The 18648-nt window shown below is 39.2% G+C and overlaps 1 protein-coding gene across 7 annotated transcripts in view; it reads left to right on the top strand.

Moving 5' to 3' along the window:
- CACNB2 (calcium voltage-gated channel auxiliary subunit beta 2) overlaps positions 1 to 18648 on the top strand; it is a 223615-nt gene that overhangs the window by 107947 nt on the left and 97020 nt on the right. The window contains exon 1 of one of the 7 annotated variants that reach the window (XM_052696926.1): positions 6548 to 6812. The exons of the other annotated variants lie outside the window; for them this stretch is intronic. Coding sequence (XP_052552886.1) covers positions 6762 to 6812 — 51 coding nt within the window. The 5' untranslated portion in view covers positions 6548 to 6761. Of the gene's footprint in view, positions 1 to 6547; positions 6813 to 18648 lie in introns of those variants that run through there. 7 annotated transcript variants of the gene reach the window in all.

Below are 18648 nucleotides of genomic sequence, written 5' to 3'. Positions count from 1 at the left end.
GAAACTTTTCAAGCAAAATACTGAAATTCTCTATGCAACCACGTTTAATAGGAAGTGCACTGTCTGCTATTACTTCTGGTTATGGGCAAAATCAGGTTTAAAAGCAGTGTATGTCACGTACTTGGCTCTTGGAGAATATTAAGGAAGTAATCATGGGAAATAAATGAATTAGAGAGGAAAATGAAATAATGCTATCAGCTGAAGTCTCTGCTTGCAAAGATAATATGACCTTCTGGGCAGCTCCCGCCATCATGGGCTGTCCCTCTGCTGCCTGGTTTGTGGTGGAAAGCACTGCTTAACGCTCTAACTCCTTCCCATAACCTGGTATTTGACAGTACAAACATTCATAGTGACCTTTGTAGTTTAATAGGAATGTACACCAATTCTTTGCATGTCTTTTGTTTTTGTTTTTTTTTTTTCTTTTTTTTCCCTGAATACACTCCTTTAAAGGGACTACTAAACAAAACAAGAGCTTTTCATTTTACCAGAGAAACAAGTAAGTCAGCCCTTGATCACAAAACCAGAACCAGAGTTAAAAAAGAACCACATAAAAGCAATGAAAAGGAAACTTTAAGTATATTTAATACCAGCCCCCTTTCCTGGAAGTCTTTCAAGACTTTGCAGGCATCTCTTAGCCCTGAAGCCTTAGGGGCAGCATAGCCCCCACCATGTATCCTCAGAGTCAAGTTTCAATTCACTCTTTAAGCTAATTTGGAAGCAGAAAAACTCAGTGTGCGTATCCTTTTTCTTCTCTGTTTCTCCCCTTCATGTGTTAATTTGGCACTTGACATAAAATATACTGTATCAGCTTAGATGAAAGACTTACCTCAGTTACCAGTAGTAGCCAAGAGCAGAAATAAGAGAAATGTATGCAGAAAGCAAGTGTGTAATGATGCCTTTCCACAGTACGGTTTATTCCCTGTCGAGTTTGAAAGAACTGCAATGGTAGTGCTATATTTAAGGTTTATTTAATACGCGTTTGCTGGCTCTGTATGTATTTGTGTTGCATCTGTGTAGATTTGGTCATGTTGAAAGCTCATGACATATTTTGCATGCCTTAAAAAGATTTGAAGAGACTTGCAAGGGGATCTCACTGCTGTCAAGTACCCTGATGTACACGTAAATGGGAACGTAAATGGGAAACATGAAAAAAAAAAAAAAAAGGAAAAAAAAAAAAAAGGAGAGGGGTGTCCCCTAAATCTTTTTGTTCTTGGGTACTGTGAAGATAAATTATTGCGTTGTGAAGCTATATAGAATGCTAGTGATGAGCATCTCAGAAAATTCGAAGAACAAGTTAATAACACCATCTTCAGGACAATAAAAGAGGCCTGGGGCCCAAGCATTGAGGAGAACAAAGAGAGCAAGTATGTAAAGTATCCCCTCAGTAAACAATCTCCTTGCTGAAAAGTGTAGGAGCTGTGTGGAAATCAAAGCATGAATAGGTAGGCGAGGAGAAGAGAATTCAATTAAAGATGACCAAATGCTTGATTGCTTAGTTTTACAGTCTTGATAATCTTATTTTAAAGTAAGCACTATTTATAATATATTTTAATTTAACCTTGCTGTGAATGTGTTTTTTTGGTCATACTTCTGATTTATAAGAAAAAAATTAGAGGTTTTTTTTTTCCTTTTATTTTGTTTTTACTGAGTTTACTGAGTTTTACTGAGTCTATTTTCTTGAGCCTATATATAAATCCTAATTGACAAGTAATTGCTTTCCTAATCCAGTGTTGAGCTGTGAGTTGCAAAGTCCAGTTCCTTTCAGATAGGCACGTGGAGATTGCTTTTGTCGCAGTGTCTGAGAAGGATCACTGAAAATTCTGAATTCTGGTCAACTTGGCTGTAACTGCTATTGGTACAAAAAGATAATCTCACATATTTGTGTAGTGTTCTGTGATAAACGTTTTTGCAACAGTGAAGTTGAAGTAATAGATAGTGTGAAGTTAGAGTGAATGCACTTTCGTTTCATTGATAAATGTTTTGAAAATAACTTTGAAATATATTTATTTGTAGTGACTTTAACGTATTGTTGTTCTGGCCTATTCTTGATAAATTCTTATAGGATGGAATCTGAAGAGTGCTCCCCGATTCACAGTAGCCTGTGCACCTTTCTGAGTAGTAGTTCTAGCTCATCTAGTATTCAGGAAGACAAAGGCCTTTTTTATTTTTATTTTTATTTATTTATTTTTTTTCTGTAATAGTAATAGGGAGCTCTAAGAAGGTTTTAGTGATAATCCTCTTAATATTTTATTGTTTCTGCAGCTACAAGGATGTATATAGGTATCCTTTCCTGATATTTTTATTGCTGATAGATAAAAAATGTATCAACAAGAAGCAGTAATCGCCCTTCACTAGGGGAAAAGCTGAAAAGAAACTGCATAGCAGTTCACCATACTTCTCAATCATCACATGAAATAACAGACTGTTGTATGAGGAGTTTCTGTTGATTTGCAGTCTCTTCCAACCTCAGCCTGGAGCTGCACATTCACTGATGCTTGTTCACTCACTTATTTACAATTGCTTGATTTGGGGTACAGCGTGGTAGTTTGGCTTTCACACCTTAGATTTAGGTTACTTTGCCATCTCCAGTGCAAGATCACAGTTGAGTCTAGATTTTGTACGTATAGTGAGTAATATAAGGGAAGGGTACTGACCTTGGGCCTCCCCCTTCCAGTAGTTCTAGCTATAGCAACAATGGTCTGCTGTGGTTTTTATCCCCTGTGCAGAGTTGGATGTGAATTTACAGAGCACAGGAGTGAAAACTGCACTAGAATGCATTAAAGATACACATTTCAGAAGATTGCAGTATGCTTCATTATTTTCTGGGACGATATGTACTGTATAATCAGTTGAACAGAATCGCACATCAGTCCTGCTCTTGTGAAACACATGGTTCTTTTAAACAGAAATGAGTATGTGCATGCAGCAATTGTGTCTGTTTGAACTTGCATAGTAGAAATGGGCCCCAGATGTTGCAGTTATGTAATGGCCTAATCTAAAGCCAAGCAAAAAGAGCCTTGTGGGCTTCATATCATGCCAATAAGAACATTTTCAGGGAATTAACATTGAAGGAGATTGCAGTGAGCTAACATTGTAGCTATTGTATAAAAACGAAATGTATGTATGGAGGGTGTGCCTTTATTCACTGTGGTTGGAGTTAAATTTATACTTTGGGGGAGGGGGAAAATGTGACATGAATTATCTCTAATAAGAGAAATACTTCCTTTAGCTGTTGAAACAACCTGTGTATCTTATGGCCATCTTTTTTTTTTTTTTTTTCTTTTTTTTTTCTTTCTGTCTATTTCATTAGATGTTACTTAAGTCTTACTTGAGCGGGGGAGAATGTTTATTAATATTGTAAGTGTGAGATGCTCATTTAAAAGTAGATCTCTTTTGATTTTCTGAACTCAAAGAGCATTAAATTGCCTAGCTTTTGCTATGCATTACAAAATAGAAATTAAACTCACAAGGTCCTCTGTGTGGGATCTTCACATCAGAGTATTTAAAAGATAACCGAGGAATCTCAGTAACATGAGTTTGTCTTTTGAGAGGCTGTGCAAGACTGGTGAGATGCCTGATGGCTAAATAAAAGCTAATGTGGTCTCTCAGATAACCAAAGCAATGTCAGTGTAATTTCCACCTTTAAAATGCAAAGAAAAGGAGAAACAGAAGAGTCCTTGTGATTATACTAGGTGTAGACATGTGGGTTGACAAGTTATCGTGCTTTACCTCGTCATGCATTTACCCATCAGCAAATGCCGCATAACAATCCACAGTGCGGCAGAATTACAATAAATGGTCTTAATTCGTTTGCCATATGCTAAGAGTGCCCACATGTTCACATATGGATCAGTTGATGCACATTAATTAGATGATGAGAAAAATTACTCATGTCTAAGCTTTTGTTACTTCTGAGATGTTGCCTGTTGTGATGAGTAGCAAGTCATTATCTGAGTTGTCAGCAACAACTTTCTTAGACAGGCACCTTCTTTTCAGTTTGGGATGGAAAGAGAACCCAGATACATTGCTTCGGTTAAAAAAAAGAAACAAACACAAGTACAGTGCAGTATAAGCAGACACTCACAGTAAGTTTCTATTAACAGATAACTGAGTGTCATGCTTCTTAGCATTTATAGTCCAAATACGTTGTTAAATTTCTTAAGTTGTATTTAAAATTGATTGAGACTACTGACAAAAACACTGTGTAAGTACAGAGTATTGATATCTCTTGTTCAAGCTACTTTTCCATAAGTGCCATAAACAATAAAGGAAAGTAGCAGTCACTGAATGAATGAATGGTGTTCCTACTGCTATCTTAATAAAGATGGGATATTGTGTTTTTCTGTACTTGACTGAAGGTACCATTTCCTTTTGTTGTTTTGCACTGCTCTTAAATAGCCCTCATGCCTATCAGGTGACAGCTCACCCTCTTGAGCAAGAAAGGACAGAAGTCACCTGGCACTATCTTCCCTCTGGTTTTGTGATAGTCAGAGCTGTGACAGGCAGCTCAGAAGTTCGGCTGTTTTTCTGCTGTTCTTGTTGCTGGTTTTAAAAAGAAGTGGTTTCTATTCTATGTCTAGAGGATTTAGAAACTTCATGATTGTTACCAGGGATTTTCCCTGTTACTGTGTCTGCTTTTTGAGTCATCTTTTTACAGTGTTTTCTAGTGCAAAGTTATTTTGTTTCCATGTTGCAATGCCAAAATTTGCCATGATGGGAGCCCGATCTTGAAAGCTTGGTTTCAGTATTCTGGAGAACTTGCTGAAACACAGAATTCGTGGCTCTGGAATTGGGGCTGCCCTGTGCTAGCTCTAATATTCCAGGTGGGACTGTGATTGTGTATTATTTAGTTCTGATTAGCCCAAGGTGTTTGTGTCCCACAAAGTGTGTTAAGTTCTCAAGGATATTAATTTTGCCAAGAAGTTAGCTCAGTGATTGTACTGTAAAAAAAGTTGTTAATACGGTGTTGCATCAGAAGTTGCTATACTTCTCACAGCCTTCTGGTACTTCAGTAATTGCTGAAGTTTATTGTTTGCTTCTTTTTGCCAACACTAGTGGCTTCAGTATTTCCAGGTTCATAAAGCGTCTTACATGGAAATCAGATTATACTACACAGCCACTTGTCAACGTTCAATTTTTCATTTTCCTGCTTAATCTTTTTCATGTATGTAGAAATATCTATTTCATGAGAAAGAAGTATTTCACTTTCATCATAAATACATGCAAAGTTTCTACTGATGTAATTTAATTTGCCATCTTAGCATGTAGTATGAATATTGGCATCTGAAACTGTGGGAAAGTTTTAATGACATGAATGATCATGGACAAACCAAACCCACCTCTTAGAATTGCTAAGGACATGCTAAGCAGTTGTTCTAAGTAAATAAAACACATTTTGCTGGGGGCAGGAAAAGAAGGTAACTTCGTATTGACATTGCTACACCTTATAAACATATGTGTAGGAACCTATTAATATAACTGGAAGTCAGTCTGAAATTTTTGTTAATATATATATATATGTGTGTGTGTGTGTGTGTGTGTGTGTATCTCAGTTCTTGAGAGATGAGCAAGTGTCCCTCTCCAGCTACCTTCAACTTCACAGTCTGCTTACATAGTCAGTGTTAAGGGGTTGGCAATAGGAAATGTTTTCAGCTCTCACAGCCCAATTTTGACTTGATGGGACTTTGCTTCTCTAGCATACATATAAAAATCTCTATGCATAACCTGAGTTTTCCCAGCTCACTGAGCAGCTGTAGCCCCCCTTATGTTTGCTCTTGGTGTTGCTCTCTGCAGTTGCTGCATTACCAGTTACCGTACCAGTGATAGTAGGGCAGGAAGCTGCTCCTCTGCAGTTCTTCCTCCATAGCACTCCCTTCTCATTGCACCCTGTGCCTTATTCCTTTTCTCCATACCTTCAGATGCATTTACGCTTTTAATTTTACTCTTTACTTTTAATTTAAGGCAGTTGGCCATAATCTTGCAAAGTGTTAGACTCACTAAGGCCAATAATGGTAAACATGAGAGTTTCACTGATGATTTAAGTGGACCAGTGTACCATTATGGCGAATGACTATTTTATTTTTGAAGCTTCTGGGATTAAGGTTTGTTTGAATATATCTTCTGGGATTAAGATTTATTTGAATATATCTTCCACCTTTATTGTGGTAAAGCTTAATTTTTCTTTCACTGGGAGATTTCCATACTGAGTTAAGATTTCCAACTTGCCTAATAATTCTGTTCAGAAAAGGGACAAAAAGTAAAATCAAACCCATACCCGTAAACAGAAAGAAATGTGCTTTTTGCATTTGGACACTTCTCTGTGATTTGCTCCCGGCTGCAAAGCCAGCTGCGTGTTAACAGGAGGCCGTGCGTGCTGCAAGGCATGCATCTGAGTTTGATAAAATGTTGTGTTACTCCAGCAAGTGTGCAGGCTTCTTTCCCAAAGTGGCTGACGTCGCTTGGAGCACAGAACCCTCCCACTCTTCCTTGCTAATTGATGGTGACGGGCTCTCCGCTGAGCTGTAACCTAACATAGGAACTGAATCAGATCAACAGCTGAGAGAAGTCTCCAGCAAACGGGATCGCCTCATGTAGGCAAAAGCTTCGTGCTTTAAGTCAGGCCTGAAAAGGAGAAGGAGCCAGTGATGGTTCACGTAGGCTGACGTGCTGAAGTTTTGGCGGCGTGCTGCTCAGTTGGGGAGGTTTTGCTGCTGGAGGACGCGTCGCTGCAGGGGGGCTGGCCTCCACACAGCACGGCTGGCATGCTCGACAGACGCCCGATGGCTCCGCAGGCTGAGCTCAGTGCACCGGGGGTAAGCATATGCTGCAGGAGCCAGGCCAGATGCTGGGGAGCAACTGAATTTAGAAATGAAACATACAGACCGGCTAGCAAATTAACTTAATTACAGTTAAAACATTTCACTTTGCTCTCATCTAGCCACGCTTAAGTGGTGTTGAAAAATGTGTCTGCCTTACAGCGGAAGTCCAAATGATACTTTCGAGCTTCCTAGGTTTTGGTTGTTGGTTTTTGTTGTTTGTTGTTGTTTGGCTGTTTTGTGGGTGTTTTTTTTTTTTTGTTTTGTTTTGTTTTGTTTTGTTTTGTTTTGTTTTTAATTAAACAGACACTGAATTGCTGACACACTGAAAAACAGCAAATGCTGGGGGTGAGGAGAAGTGAAAGCCTGTGCAGGTGGCTGCTGCCACCAGTGCTCCTATCTGTAGTCTTGTTAACCACAGCTGAAGCAAAGTATCTCGCTGTTCTGTGTTCTTCAGATAGTGCTAAGTGATTGTTTTCTCCTCAATACGAGAGCAATGGGACTCTCTACTGGCAACACTTTGAAGTACATTCTCTCACATGGTGTGCTCTATTTTCTGCTTTGGGCTGAGCTGTACTGCTCTCAGGAGTTTTGGCATGCCAGCATCTTATCAGGTGTGTGTGCTCTGGTGCCAGGGGATGATAGGAGCAGGTGTGCTTTCTTTTCCTACTTTTGCTGTAGGAAGTAGAGAATGGAGGTTAAAACAGTACAAATAACATATTTCCATAATAATAAAAATAAACTTCATCCAAATGCTTGACTTAAGCTTGATCTATGCAAGATTTGAATTTGGTTGAGGAGAAGCAGCACATCAGAGGCATGAGAGTCACTTTGCTGTTACTCTGAGACTGCTCAGGTGCAGAACATCTTGTAGAATAGCTGCTGTGTATCTCTCTCCTACAAGGAAACCATGTTTGGATCAGTCCTTTCAGGGGACTGATCTTGTTCAGTATATTCACTGACGGCCTTGATGAGGGAATAGTGTCCACCCTCAGTAAGTACGCTGATGATACAAAGCTGGGACGAGTGGCTGACACTGGAAGGCAGTGCTGCCATTCAGCAAGACCTGGACAGACTGGAGAGCTGGGCAGTGATAAACCAGATGAGCTTTAAGAAAGCAAGTGCAGCATCTTGTATTTGGGAAGGAATAACTGCAGGTATCCGTACAGGCTGGGACATGACCTGCCGGAGAGGAGCTCTGTGGAGAAGGGCTTGGGTGTCCTGATGGACAGCAGGTTGGCAAGCAGTGTGTCCTGGTGGCCAAGAAGAACAGTGGGATCCTGGAGTGCATTAAAAGAAGCGTGGCCAGATTGTCAAGGGAAGTGATCCTTACCCTCTCCCCCTCACCCTTTCACCCTGGCCTCACCTGAAGTACTGTATCCATTTCTGGGTCCTCCAGTATAAAAAAGACAGGGGTCTCCTGGAGAGAGTCCAGCGGAGGGTCACAAAGATTATAAAGGTCCTGGAGCATCTCTCCTACAAGAAAAGGCTGAGTGAACTGAATCAGTTCAGCCTTAAAAACAAAACAAACAAAAAAAAACAAACAAAAACGACAAAAGAAGAGGCTCAGAGGTGATCTTATTAATGTTTATAAATATCTCAAGTGTGGGAGTCAAGGAGATATAGCCAACCTCTTTTTAGCAGTCTGTGGGGACAGGTCAAGGGGAAATGACCATAAACTTGAGCATAGGAAGTTCTGCAATATGCAAAGGAAATTCTTCATAGTAAGGTTGATGGAGCACTGGAACAGGCTGCCCAGAGAGGTTGTGGAGTCTCCTTCTCTGGAGATATTAAAGACCCACCTGGATGCCTACCTGTGCAGCCTGCTGTAGGGAGCCTCCTTTGGAAGGGGGTTGGACTCGATGATTTCTGGAGGTACCTTTCAGCCCCTACAATTCTGTGATTCTTTCTCTGGATGATTTGTGGATCTTCATTTGAGCAGCTGAATAGCTATTGCTAACTTTCCTTCTGTCTACCTGTTGGCAACTGTTCTTTACTCCAAATTAAAACTGCTCCTATGTTTGGGAGGTGTGAGGGATTGAGTTATCTCCACATGTCATCATGGTCCATCAACACATTCTGTGTTTTAGAAGAAGTATGAAGGTATACAACTACCAGCTACAGCTGAAGTGGACTTGTTTTCAGTGTGGATGTTCAAAATAGTGGAATTATGTTCATACCTCCAGCTGCCTGCAGCATTTTCTGCTGTTATTAGCCTAGTTAAATGCTTAGCTCTTTAGGCTTTAATATATATATTTTCCAATCATATCCAGTCTGTGAGTTCTGATAAATTAGAGTGTTTTGGCCTTTGCTGACAATCCCATTCCAACTACCAATGGGAAAAAAATGAAATTATATATATATTATATATATATATATATTATTTTTATGAGGGAAAAGGGCTTAAAGTAAAAAAGAAATATAATTACAATTGTGAAGTATTCCTTCTCTGAAAATAGCCTATCTGTTTTCAGAATTTAGCAGTAGCAATGTCCATGTTTCCATGCAAAATTTTTCTTTTTCCTGTCTACTGACTATCAAATAATGCCGTCAAATGGAGGTGAGTTTGGTACAACTGGGCTATAGAGTAAAATGAACCTTTCTCCTCATACCACAATGTAAAGAAGCCCAGGCTCTGTCTGGGGTAATCATAAAGGTCCTGTGGAAGGAGGGCATGGTGATGTCATGAAGCTGTGCTGTGGATGTGCGGGTTTTGGGTGGCAAACAAAGGCTGGTTAGGGAAAATGGAAAGGAATAACATTTAGCTGAAAGGATTCTGTGCATTTCTGCTTTGTGGCAGCCCCTCAGAAAGGGAAAGGGTCAGGGGAAAGAAAAAAAAAATGAAAAAGAAAAAAAGGAAAAAGGGAAGAAAAAAGTTTCATGTGTGCAGCTTCATGTGCACAGCTGAATAAATGGCCAATTCTTCTGTCAACATCATGGCTGAGGAGCCTTCTTTTCATGTCTGAATGAGGTGCTATGAGGTCCGGCTTAGTAGCTCAGTGGGTAGTAATGGTGATAGGAGGATGGTTGGACAAGATGATCTTGTAGGTCCTTTCCAACCTTGTGATTCTATGATTTCGTGTTCTCTCAGTTTCTCTCCTAGTTTTCAGATGTGCTGTGAGGGGAAGAAAATGGAGCTGATGAGCATTTTGGCTATAGTCGCTCACTGGTCAGAAGGATTTTACAGGAAGCTGTGTTTGAAAATTAGTTTGTTGTTAGCAGTAACAGTTCTCAAACATTATGTCATTGAAAAAAAAAAAAAAGCAGTTTAGATGGCTAAGTGGAAAGTAATAAGAAGATTGGGAAGATTGATAGAGAGATACAGGCTGAGAGCTTTCTGTTTCATATTTTTTGACTTCTATAATTAAGTAAAGTGCTTACTGGTGATAACCCCTTAATGACAGATAACCTTTCTAATGAGTTGACAGCTAAGATGTTCCAGTCAATTAAAATGTTACAGTAAAAAGAAATAAAATAATACTTCCTGTCTGGCTGCTGATATATTTTCACCGACACCACAGACTTGACATAAAACCCTACAATATGTAAACTTCTGCCAGAAAACTGTGAGCACATCAGGTGCACGAATTCCTTATGGTCTTACATTCTACTGAAGCTGTCACTGCATAGCAGGTGAGGTGAGGACACTAAGAAGTGACATCTATCTTTTTACCATGGCCAATTTACCCTGATATCCATGAATTTAGCTTTTCAGCATTGGTGGAATATAGATATATTTTCTGTTTATTTGTTTATTTGTTTTTGTTTGTTTGTTTTATTCAAATTGCAATGAACAAGTCTGGAATTTTGTAAAATGAAGGAGGTTAGTTTTGTTATTTTCTTACAAGGATGAACAATGCAGAAATGCAACATTAAAAAGGGTGTGAAAGAAGGGGAAGTAAAGGACCCTTAAAATTCGCCTGCATTGAGGTATATTTTTGGTAGGCTTTTAAATCACTGGGCTGCTCCATTTTACAGTGACTTGTTGGCATGGGCCAAAATACAGATGTATTTGTGAAAATATTTTTCCTAATCATATATACATATAGGATTTTTTTTTTTTTTTTTTTGCCATGTTTTATTACTGATCTTTAGAGCTAATTGCTATAAGTAGAAATCTTTGTGCTCTACGGGTGCCGCATGTATGCTGCATTAAAATCTGGGGTTTATATAATGCTTGCAATAGCTTAACAGCAACCAATGTTTGTGAAAGAGATGGTTTGAAAAATATACATTTTTACCTTGCTGATCATGCAGCATCTTGTATTTAAACAAGCTGCTGAGTATTAAAGCGCATGGACAGTCTTTGTATAACAGCTCTGATGTTTAGGTTGGTTTCCTAGACAAGCTTTACGCAATCCCACTTTCCATCTGTTAGCTGTGCTTCTCAGTAACTTCAGTCCAATGGCCAATTTACATCAGCCTTGCAGAGGTCTCAGAGCTACAAAGACCTTGGGGGCTGGCAGGAGCTGCTACTTGCTCTGCATGCCGGTGTTTGAGTTGAGGCACTCTCTGGGGCTTTCCTGGCATCTAGGAGGTAGCACCCAGCCGACTGATTAGGATGGATTTAACTCCAGAGTAACTGAACCTGTGCCTCCTGTTCAACCAGCAACTGGTGGGAAGTTTGGTGAGGGGAGGGGAGCCAAGTATGCAGAGCATGTGGTGTGTAGGGAAAAAGGGAATGAGCTGAAGGTATTGTGGAGGTGTGTGTGGGAAACCAGGCTTTGTTACTTCTGCTGTTCACAAAACAACTTGTTTTTCTGCAGTTTGTCATTAATGATACATTGTATTTTGCAGTTGTTTGATGGATATAAATTTCTATTTTTTTCTTCTTGAATATTTTGAGGCTGCTGAAAGGATGCTGACAGATTGACAAGTTAGGATATTCATCACTTAAAAATTATTAGCTTGTTAGTAAACAGTATTTTTAGACTGTTAATGTCAGAAAATATATCATTTTCAAGTCTGCTGGCAATTCTGGATAAAAGCTGAATTTCATTTTGAATGGACTCCTGCTGATCCAGGGGATCACTTGCATTACAGTAGTCATAACTTGGTATCTTCTTAGTCTAGCAGAGTCCTCAGTGAGGCACATGGCATTGTTTCTGTGCATTTCACTTGTATTTGGTCAAAACCTTTCTTCACAAATTTGTGTGATTCAGCCATATATAGACTTTGTTTTCCACCTCATGATGAGCCTGTGATTTTGCTTATTTATTTAAGGTCTATGCTGACTAATTTTAATTTGAAAGGTTCCAGTGTTTTCTTTCTTGGTCGTATCTGCATATACTTTATCATTATGTGATAATAAAATATGCTTATCTTTTCTGATTTCTAATAATGTAACAAAAAAATAAACAAACAAACAAAAAAAAACAAAAAACAACCCACGGCATTTTATTATTTGAAAGAGTAATCTCTTCATTATTTGCTTTCTATAAACTAATGGATTGCTTATGGAAGGTATTGCAATAGAAAAAGTATCACCTGAAATCTAAATATTACTTTTCAGCAGTGTGTGGAGACAGGACAAGGGGAAACGGACAGAAACTGCAGCATAGGAAGTTCTGCACGAATGTGCGCAAGAACTTCTTTACAGTGAGGTGACGGAGCACTGGAACAGGCTGCCCAGGGAGGTGGTGGAGTCTCCTTCTCTGGAGATGTTCAGGACCTGCCTGGATGCCTACCTGTGTGACCTTCTGTAGGGAACCTGCTTTGGCAGGGGGTTGGACTCAATGATTTCTGGAGGTCCCCTCCAACCCCTACAGTTCTGTGATTCTGTGATTCTGTAATATACCCGGTTCATTTGTTAGCAGTATCACTAGAGTATATGAGAAAGGACTTACCTAAGTGCTTAATTAGGAAACAGTTTCAGGAGCTCATGCTACTGTGGAGTGCTATCAAATTCAATTTCAAACCAAGGATTTGAAGAAATATTTGCTGGTTTTCAAGGAAATTGAAGTTCCCAGAACAGTGTTCTGGGATATTTCTGGCTTCCTTATTTTCTGGCTGGATATTTTCTGTTAAAAAATGTGATCAGCTTCTATTGCGCTTTCAAATCTCTGAACTTTATTACATGCAATTTGTATAGACTTAAAAACTAGCACTGTAATAGCAGAAATCATTCATTTCAGAAGGAGAATCCTAAAGTTTCTGAACGGAAGTGTTTGAGATATTTGTTTCCTTAAGTTTTAAAACTAACTATCTGCATTGATGCTGGCTTACTATAAATCTATTCAGATCATGTCATGCAAAGCACAATAAATGTCTCAGATTCAGTTCTGTGATTATAAGAGAGGAGAAGTTATTGTAGCTTGGAATTAAAATACTGTTTTTTAGTAGTTTACAACCACACTGAGATGAATAATTATAGATTTGATTAGAGTTCTTGCTACGTTAGTCACTTCCAATGGCTGTTAATCGATTGTCCCATAAATATTTTGTACTGAAGTGGAGCTTCTCAGTGACTTAAGGAGTCCACACCCAACTCACAGTAGAGTCTTGTGTCTGTAACTGGAAATGGTGTAGGCTTGTCTGATGAATCACCAGTGGGATCACCTTGAAAACTCACCCAGCAGAAAGTGCTGAAGGATCAGGGCCCTGGAACTGAGAAGGTAAGCCTGACAAAGTTTGAGGTGCACATCCTGGTCCTGATGCAGGAGCTCTCAGCAGTGTCAGCGCTGAGGAACCATGCTGTTTGGAGCATGCATTTGTTTTTGTAATGATCTGATTGTGAACTGTAGCAAAAGAGAACTAGAAAAAAAGTGTCAAGCAGAAAAATTATATTCAGGCTCTAGTACTGCTGGCAAGATTTCTGTTGTTTAAAGTGGGCAGGGTAGTGAGACTATGAGTTTACTACCTGCTATGTTTCATCAGGGGAGTGCTGAAAATGCCTTTGTCATGTGTTGCATTACTTTTGTGCAAGGAATAACTCAGCTGTTCTTATCATCTCCATTGCTCTACTGACTCCTGGCTCCACGTAGCAAACAGACTACTTCTGAGAGTGCTTCCACTGCAACAGACTAGGGTTATAGTTATGGATCCTGTTAGCCAGAGCTGTGCTTCTGGCTCCCTGCTCATTAAATTCAATTATGTTCCTGCAGTGCCAGGTGACACCCATACCCAGATGCAGGAGGTCGTTAGAGCAGCAGCTGTCTAAATGCCCCTTAATTCCTGTTCTAAGCTCTGAAGTGGGTCTCAGGCAGTGGGTCCTTTCTGCTGGTGGGAGTTGTTCCAGCTTTGCATTGCTTGAAAACTCATTTCATGGGAGCTTGTTGAATTGTGAGGACTGGCTTGTACCAGAAATTAAACATAATTAATAAAGCTTCTATGGTTGCCAAAAATGCAAGCATCAGAAAAATTGCATGTTTCAAACATGAGGAATGGAAACTGAGATTTGAAAAAGTGATGAGGCCAAAGAAACCACAACATTTGGTGAGAATCAAGAACTTTAACTGATGGAAATGTGCAACGATGACTTGTGCATAAACAGAAGTAGTATGCCACAGTGCTTCCTGCAGCCTGCTGTTATAACTCTGCTGATCAGATATGCTTACACTTCTGAAATAATAACAGAATGCGGAATTATCAATAGCTCACGTTTTACAAAGACTCTTAGAAATACAGCTTTAAGATATGATTGGACTTCATATGCGAATTAGTACTTCTTTCAAAAAATCAGAATGGTTTTAAGAGACCATGCATTAAACCTTTCCACTGGGAAGTATTAGTTGAGAAACCAATATCATGAGTGCCCATAGGACAATCTGTAGGTTGGGCCTAATTTTCAGGATGTGGAGATGTGGACAGAGATAGTTAATGTCCTGGCAGTTCCTGGTGGCTTCTGCACAGTTACAAGCCAGAAGGATTCTCCTAATTGCTCTTCAGTCACCAGCTCTGGGACAACAGTGGCTGGCAATCATCACAATGCTGGTGGCACTTGGACATTACAGCATGCCCAGGAGGAGGCATGTTGTGCATGTGAGAGTGGAAAGCATCTCACTGAGATTAAATCCCAGTGTTAATCTGAAGTATTATTTGGTGTAGCAGGTCAGCAACATGTAGTGGTGACATTAAAGTTTTGAATTAATAAATTTTCAATTGGAATTGAAATTAAAAATACAGATTGGAAATCTGTATTTTCTAGGGAATGTTTGCCATCAAGGCTATCTTTTCCAAGTTTTTCCAAGATTTTATGTATTTTACTTCAAAGATTTGTTCTGTTTTGGCTGTTCTTGTGATCAAAAGCATTTGCAGTTTTCTTTCTTGAAATTAGTAACTGTAGTAAAATGAACAGTATCTCTGTTTTAATCTTAAGGGTATTATTTCTTTTAAAAGTGAGTATTGATGATGTTCTTTTTTTCCCAGCCACTTAAAGCACTGAGAAAACTATCAGCTGTTCAGAAATATTTGGCTACTCTCAGTTGCAGGCGATTTGAGAGAAGTACTTAAACTAGCAAGGGCATGTTCACCATTTTCTTGCTTTTTCGGTTTGTCCCCATTCTCTGTGCTTCACTGCTGTAAGACTGCAAAGTTTCCTGTGTCTGCACTATATTTAAAAACAAACAAACACAAAACCAAACCCATACAAGAGAATCTTGCTCACGAATGGGAACAATCACCTGTGGATGGATCTCGCAACTTGATGGCTTCTTTCCACTATCAGAGTGATATGAAGGAACCATAATAAAGCAGGCAGAATGGTATCAAACCTTTGTCTGACACTCATTGTGGTTTGGGTTAAGTGTTTTAACTGCAAGATGGCAGCCACTTGCAGCCTATTATTTCTGTGAGAACATGCTCCTGTTATCTTTCAGTGCAGAAGGAGATAGCATGTGCCCCTACTTGTATGTATATCTGCAAGATGAGAAGTCTAGTCTGTTAATGTTATCACTGCTGTATCCTGAAATAGAAAGCTGCAGGCAGATTGGATTGTGTTAGAGAATGGTAACCATAATAACCAACAACAATCTGCAAATGATAAGCAGCTTCAGTGTTCAAAAATAAAATATAAATAGTTTTCTAATAGTTGCGTGGGCATACTTTAAGATTTTACTGCTCTTTAAATTTAAGGTTGTTTTGAAGATCAAAGATTTGACATTTATGTTGAGATCTTCAATTAGTTGACATTGTTTTGTTATATACCTATATGAAATTGAATTTCGTCAAACAAAATGTTACTTCATTCCTTTCTCAGATGCACACCATATGTAGAGACAGATTACAAACATCCTACATGATGTATGGACTTCTATGTAAGGAGATGAATTTTAAATTCATAGCTAGATATACAAACAGTACATTCAGAAAAGAAATTCAGAGTCTGTTGCAGTTAAATGCAGAGCATCTCTGTGATTTGGAGTTTGCACCATTTTCTAAGATGCTTCCCAATGCTTCTGAAATGAAAGTCAAGGAAAAACAATTTGAGTAAACCTTTTAATAGTTGTAAACAGTACATTTTTGGGGAGATGCTTTAAAAAGAAAGGAAGGTCTGTGTCACATCATTCCTCCATGTAAATTTACTTACAGATAGGAAAAGCTAGCAGGAGCCTGAGGAACTCAGACTGAATTCTTTGTGATTGCAACAGGTTCTGAGCCTTCACTGTAATAGTGTGGTGTTGTGCTCAATCATAGCTCTTCTCTGCCAGTTTGTTTTCAGTCTCCCTTGCTGAGACACTCCTGCCATTTCCATAAAATACTTGGATATTTCTTAAAACACAATCTCATCTCCTCTAACTACAGGGGCACTGTGATTACTAGTGTAGTTCATTCAAAGAGTAGCTATAAGAATTGAAGAATACTTATTCTTCAAAATAAGCCAAAGGAGCAAGAAAGCCCAGGCTTCAGATTCTTTTGGTAGTCCTCGCAGCCTGGAATGCCAACTGTATCTAGGACTGCATCAGGAAGGAGAGGGAAGAGATTGTCTTCCTCTGCTCCACTCTCAGGAGGCCCCATCTGGAGCACTGCATCCAGGTCTGGGGTCCCCAACACAAGAGTAGAAGAGCTAAATTTCATAGAAAAAAAAAAAAACTGAAAAAATTACTTGCTTTTTTTCCAATGTAAATAATGTGGTTAAGCAGCTATTCAGTGTTGATGTGGGAGAGGTTAGTTTGGAAGTTTGGTAGTTGAAGAGAAAGAGCTCTTACTCTTTGGTCTCATATGAAAGTTTTCTGGCGTTTTCTGCCTCAGGTATGAAAAGCATAAATAGGAGTACTGCCAAAATTCCTTTAGGAATACATCACTCCTTATGTTTATAAGCAAATTCTTGTTGCTTGTTGTGCAAAAGAAACTTGTATGCTGTTGACGTTCTTCACTGGGACCTGAATGTGAATCTGAAGTAAGTAAGAGTCAATTGCTTTAGAGATCTTAAAGGAAAAAAATAGTTGTTACTGTTGGATGCAAGTTGAAAGATTCTTGTTTATCAAGGAGCATCTGTTTAGTCTATTAACCTTGACAACCGTGTCAGCAGTTTTTTCTGTTTGTTTTCCCAAAGGCACTGTGTTGAAGTAGTATGATATACAGAGTTATTTTTAGTGTAGACAGTTCATAGCTATGCTTAAAAGATATAGGTCAGAGTTTAAATAGTAGAGGTAAAAGCTGTCCTAGACAGTTTGAAAAGTCAATATGTTTAATCTTTGAAAATTAAAACTGAGGGGTGGAATCACTGCAATATCAACATGAACTAGATATTTTTTATTTGTTTGTTATGGCTTCACAGACTTCCTGAGGTAAGAAGGCACCTCTGGAGACAGTCTGGCCCAAACAGCTGCTGGGAGCAGGATCAGTTAGGGCTGGCCATGTCCAGGTGGCTACTGAATGTTTCCAAAGATAGATAGACACTCCACAATCTCCCTGAGAAACCTGTTCTAGTGCTCAGTCACCTTCACAGTAAAAGGAATTATTTTTTTTCCTAGTGTTTAAATTGAATTTCTTACATTTCAATCTATGGCTATTGCTTCTTGCCCTTTCACTGAGAATCACTGAGTCCAGCTCTGTTGTCTTTACTTGCTCCCATCAGGTATTATTGTACATGAATGGATTTGTATGTAAGGAAAAAAATTGCAGAAATGATCAGAGCAAACAGTTCACGCCCATTGACACACCTACACCTGTGCTTTCTTGCTCTTGGTAACAGATGTTTTATATTGCTATTGCTGTCCTGGATGCTGTGGATAAGTAAAGACTACAAGCAATTGTGCATATTAGAAAGCTTAAGAGGTGACTCATTTAATTCTTGTGATTTACTCCTCATTTCAAACTGAAGTCTTGACTCGTGATCAAACATCTAGGCAGTTCGTTTTCCATTAGTGTGAAATCTGGTTCTTAAAATGAAGACTGGATCAAATTGAGTTTGCATAGCTCTTTGTCACATCTTCAATTACGTGTCCTGCCTGAAAGTACCAGTGGAGGAGAGGATCAATTCTCCCTTGCAGCAGAGTCCTTAGCTTTGTTTATTCTTTGTTTCTCTCTCTCTCTTATTTATTTATTTACTTATTCCCCAGAGCTATTGTGCTTTTGGTGCTTTCTACGTTAATCCCAGTTCTGTTGCTATCCTGAAGTTGCCTTCCTGCTGAAGTCTCCATCCTAGAGAATTTTTGGTAGTCTCTAAGTGCTTGGTCAGCCAGTTCTGCCTGGGCATCCTAGCCCGGGGTCAGCATCTTTCTGCCCTGCTCCTTGCTTACCACTTAGCGTTAGGCTAGTCAGCTATCCTACTCATTCCTGTGCAAATTTTTCCAAATCTGATTGCATTCCGTGCTTACCTTGAACTGCTTTACAGCCCAATTTTATTTTCTGTCTCCTGGCCTGGCTTTTAGTGTCTTGTTCATTTAGGTCA

The sequence above is a fragment of the Tympanuchus pallidicinctus genome, unplaced genomic scaffold, assembly GCF_026119805.1.
Source record: "Tympanuchus pallidicinctus isolate F22 unplaced genomic scaffold, pur_lepc_1.0 scaffold3, whole genome shotgun sequence".
Taxonomy (NCBI): domain Eukaryota; kingdom Metazoa; phylum Chordata; class Aves; order Galliformes; family Phasianidae; genus Tympanuchus; species Tympanuchus pallidicinctus.
The sequence above is the reverse complement of the archived record's forward strand: the minus strand, read 5'-3'. Positions and strand labels throughout refer to the sequence as shown.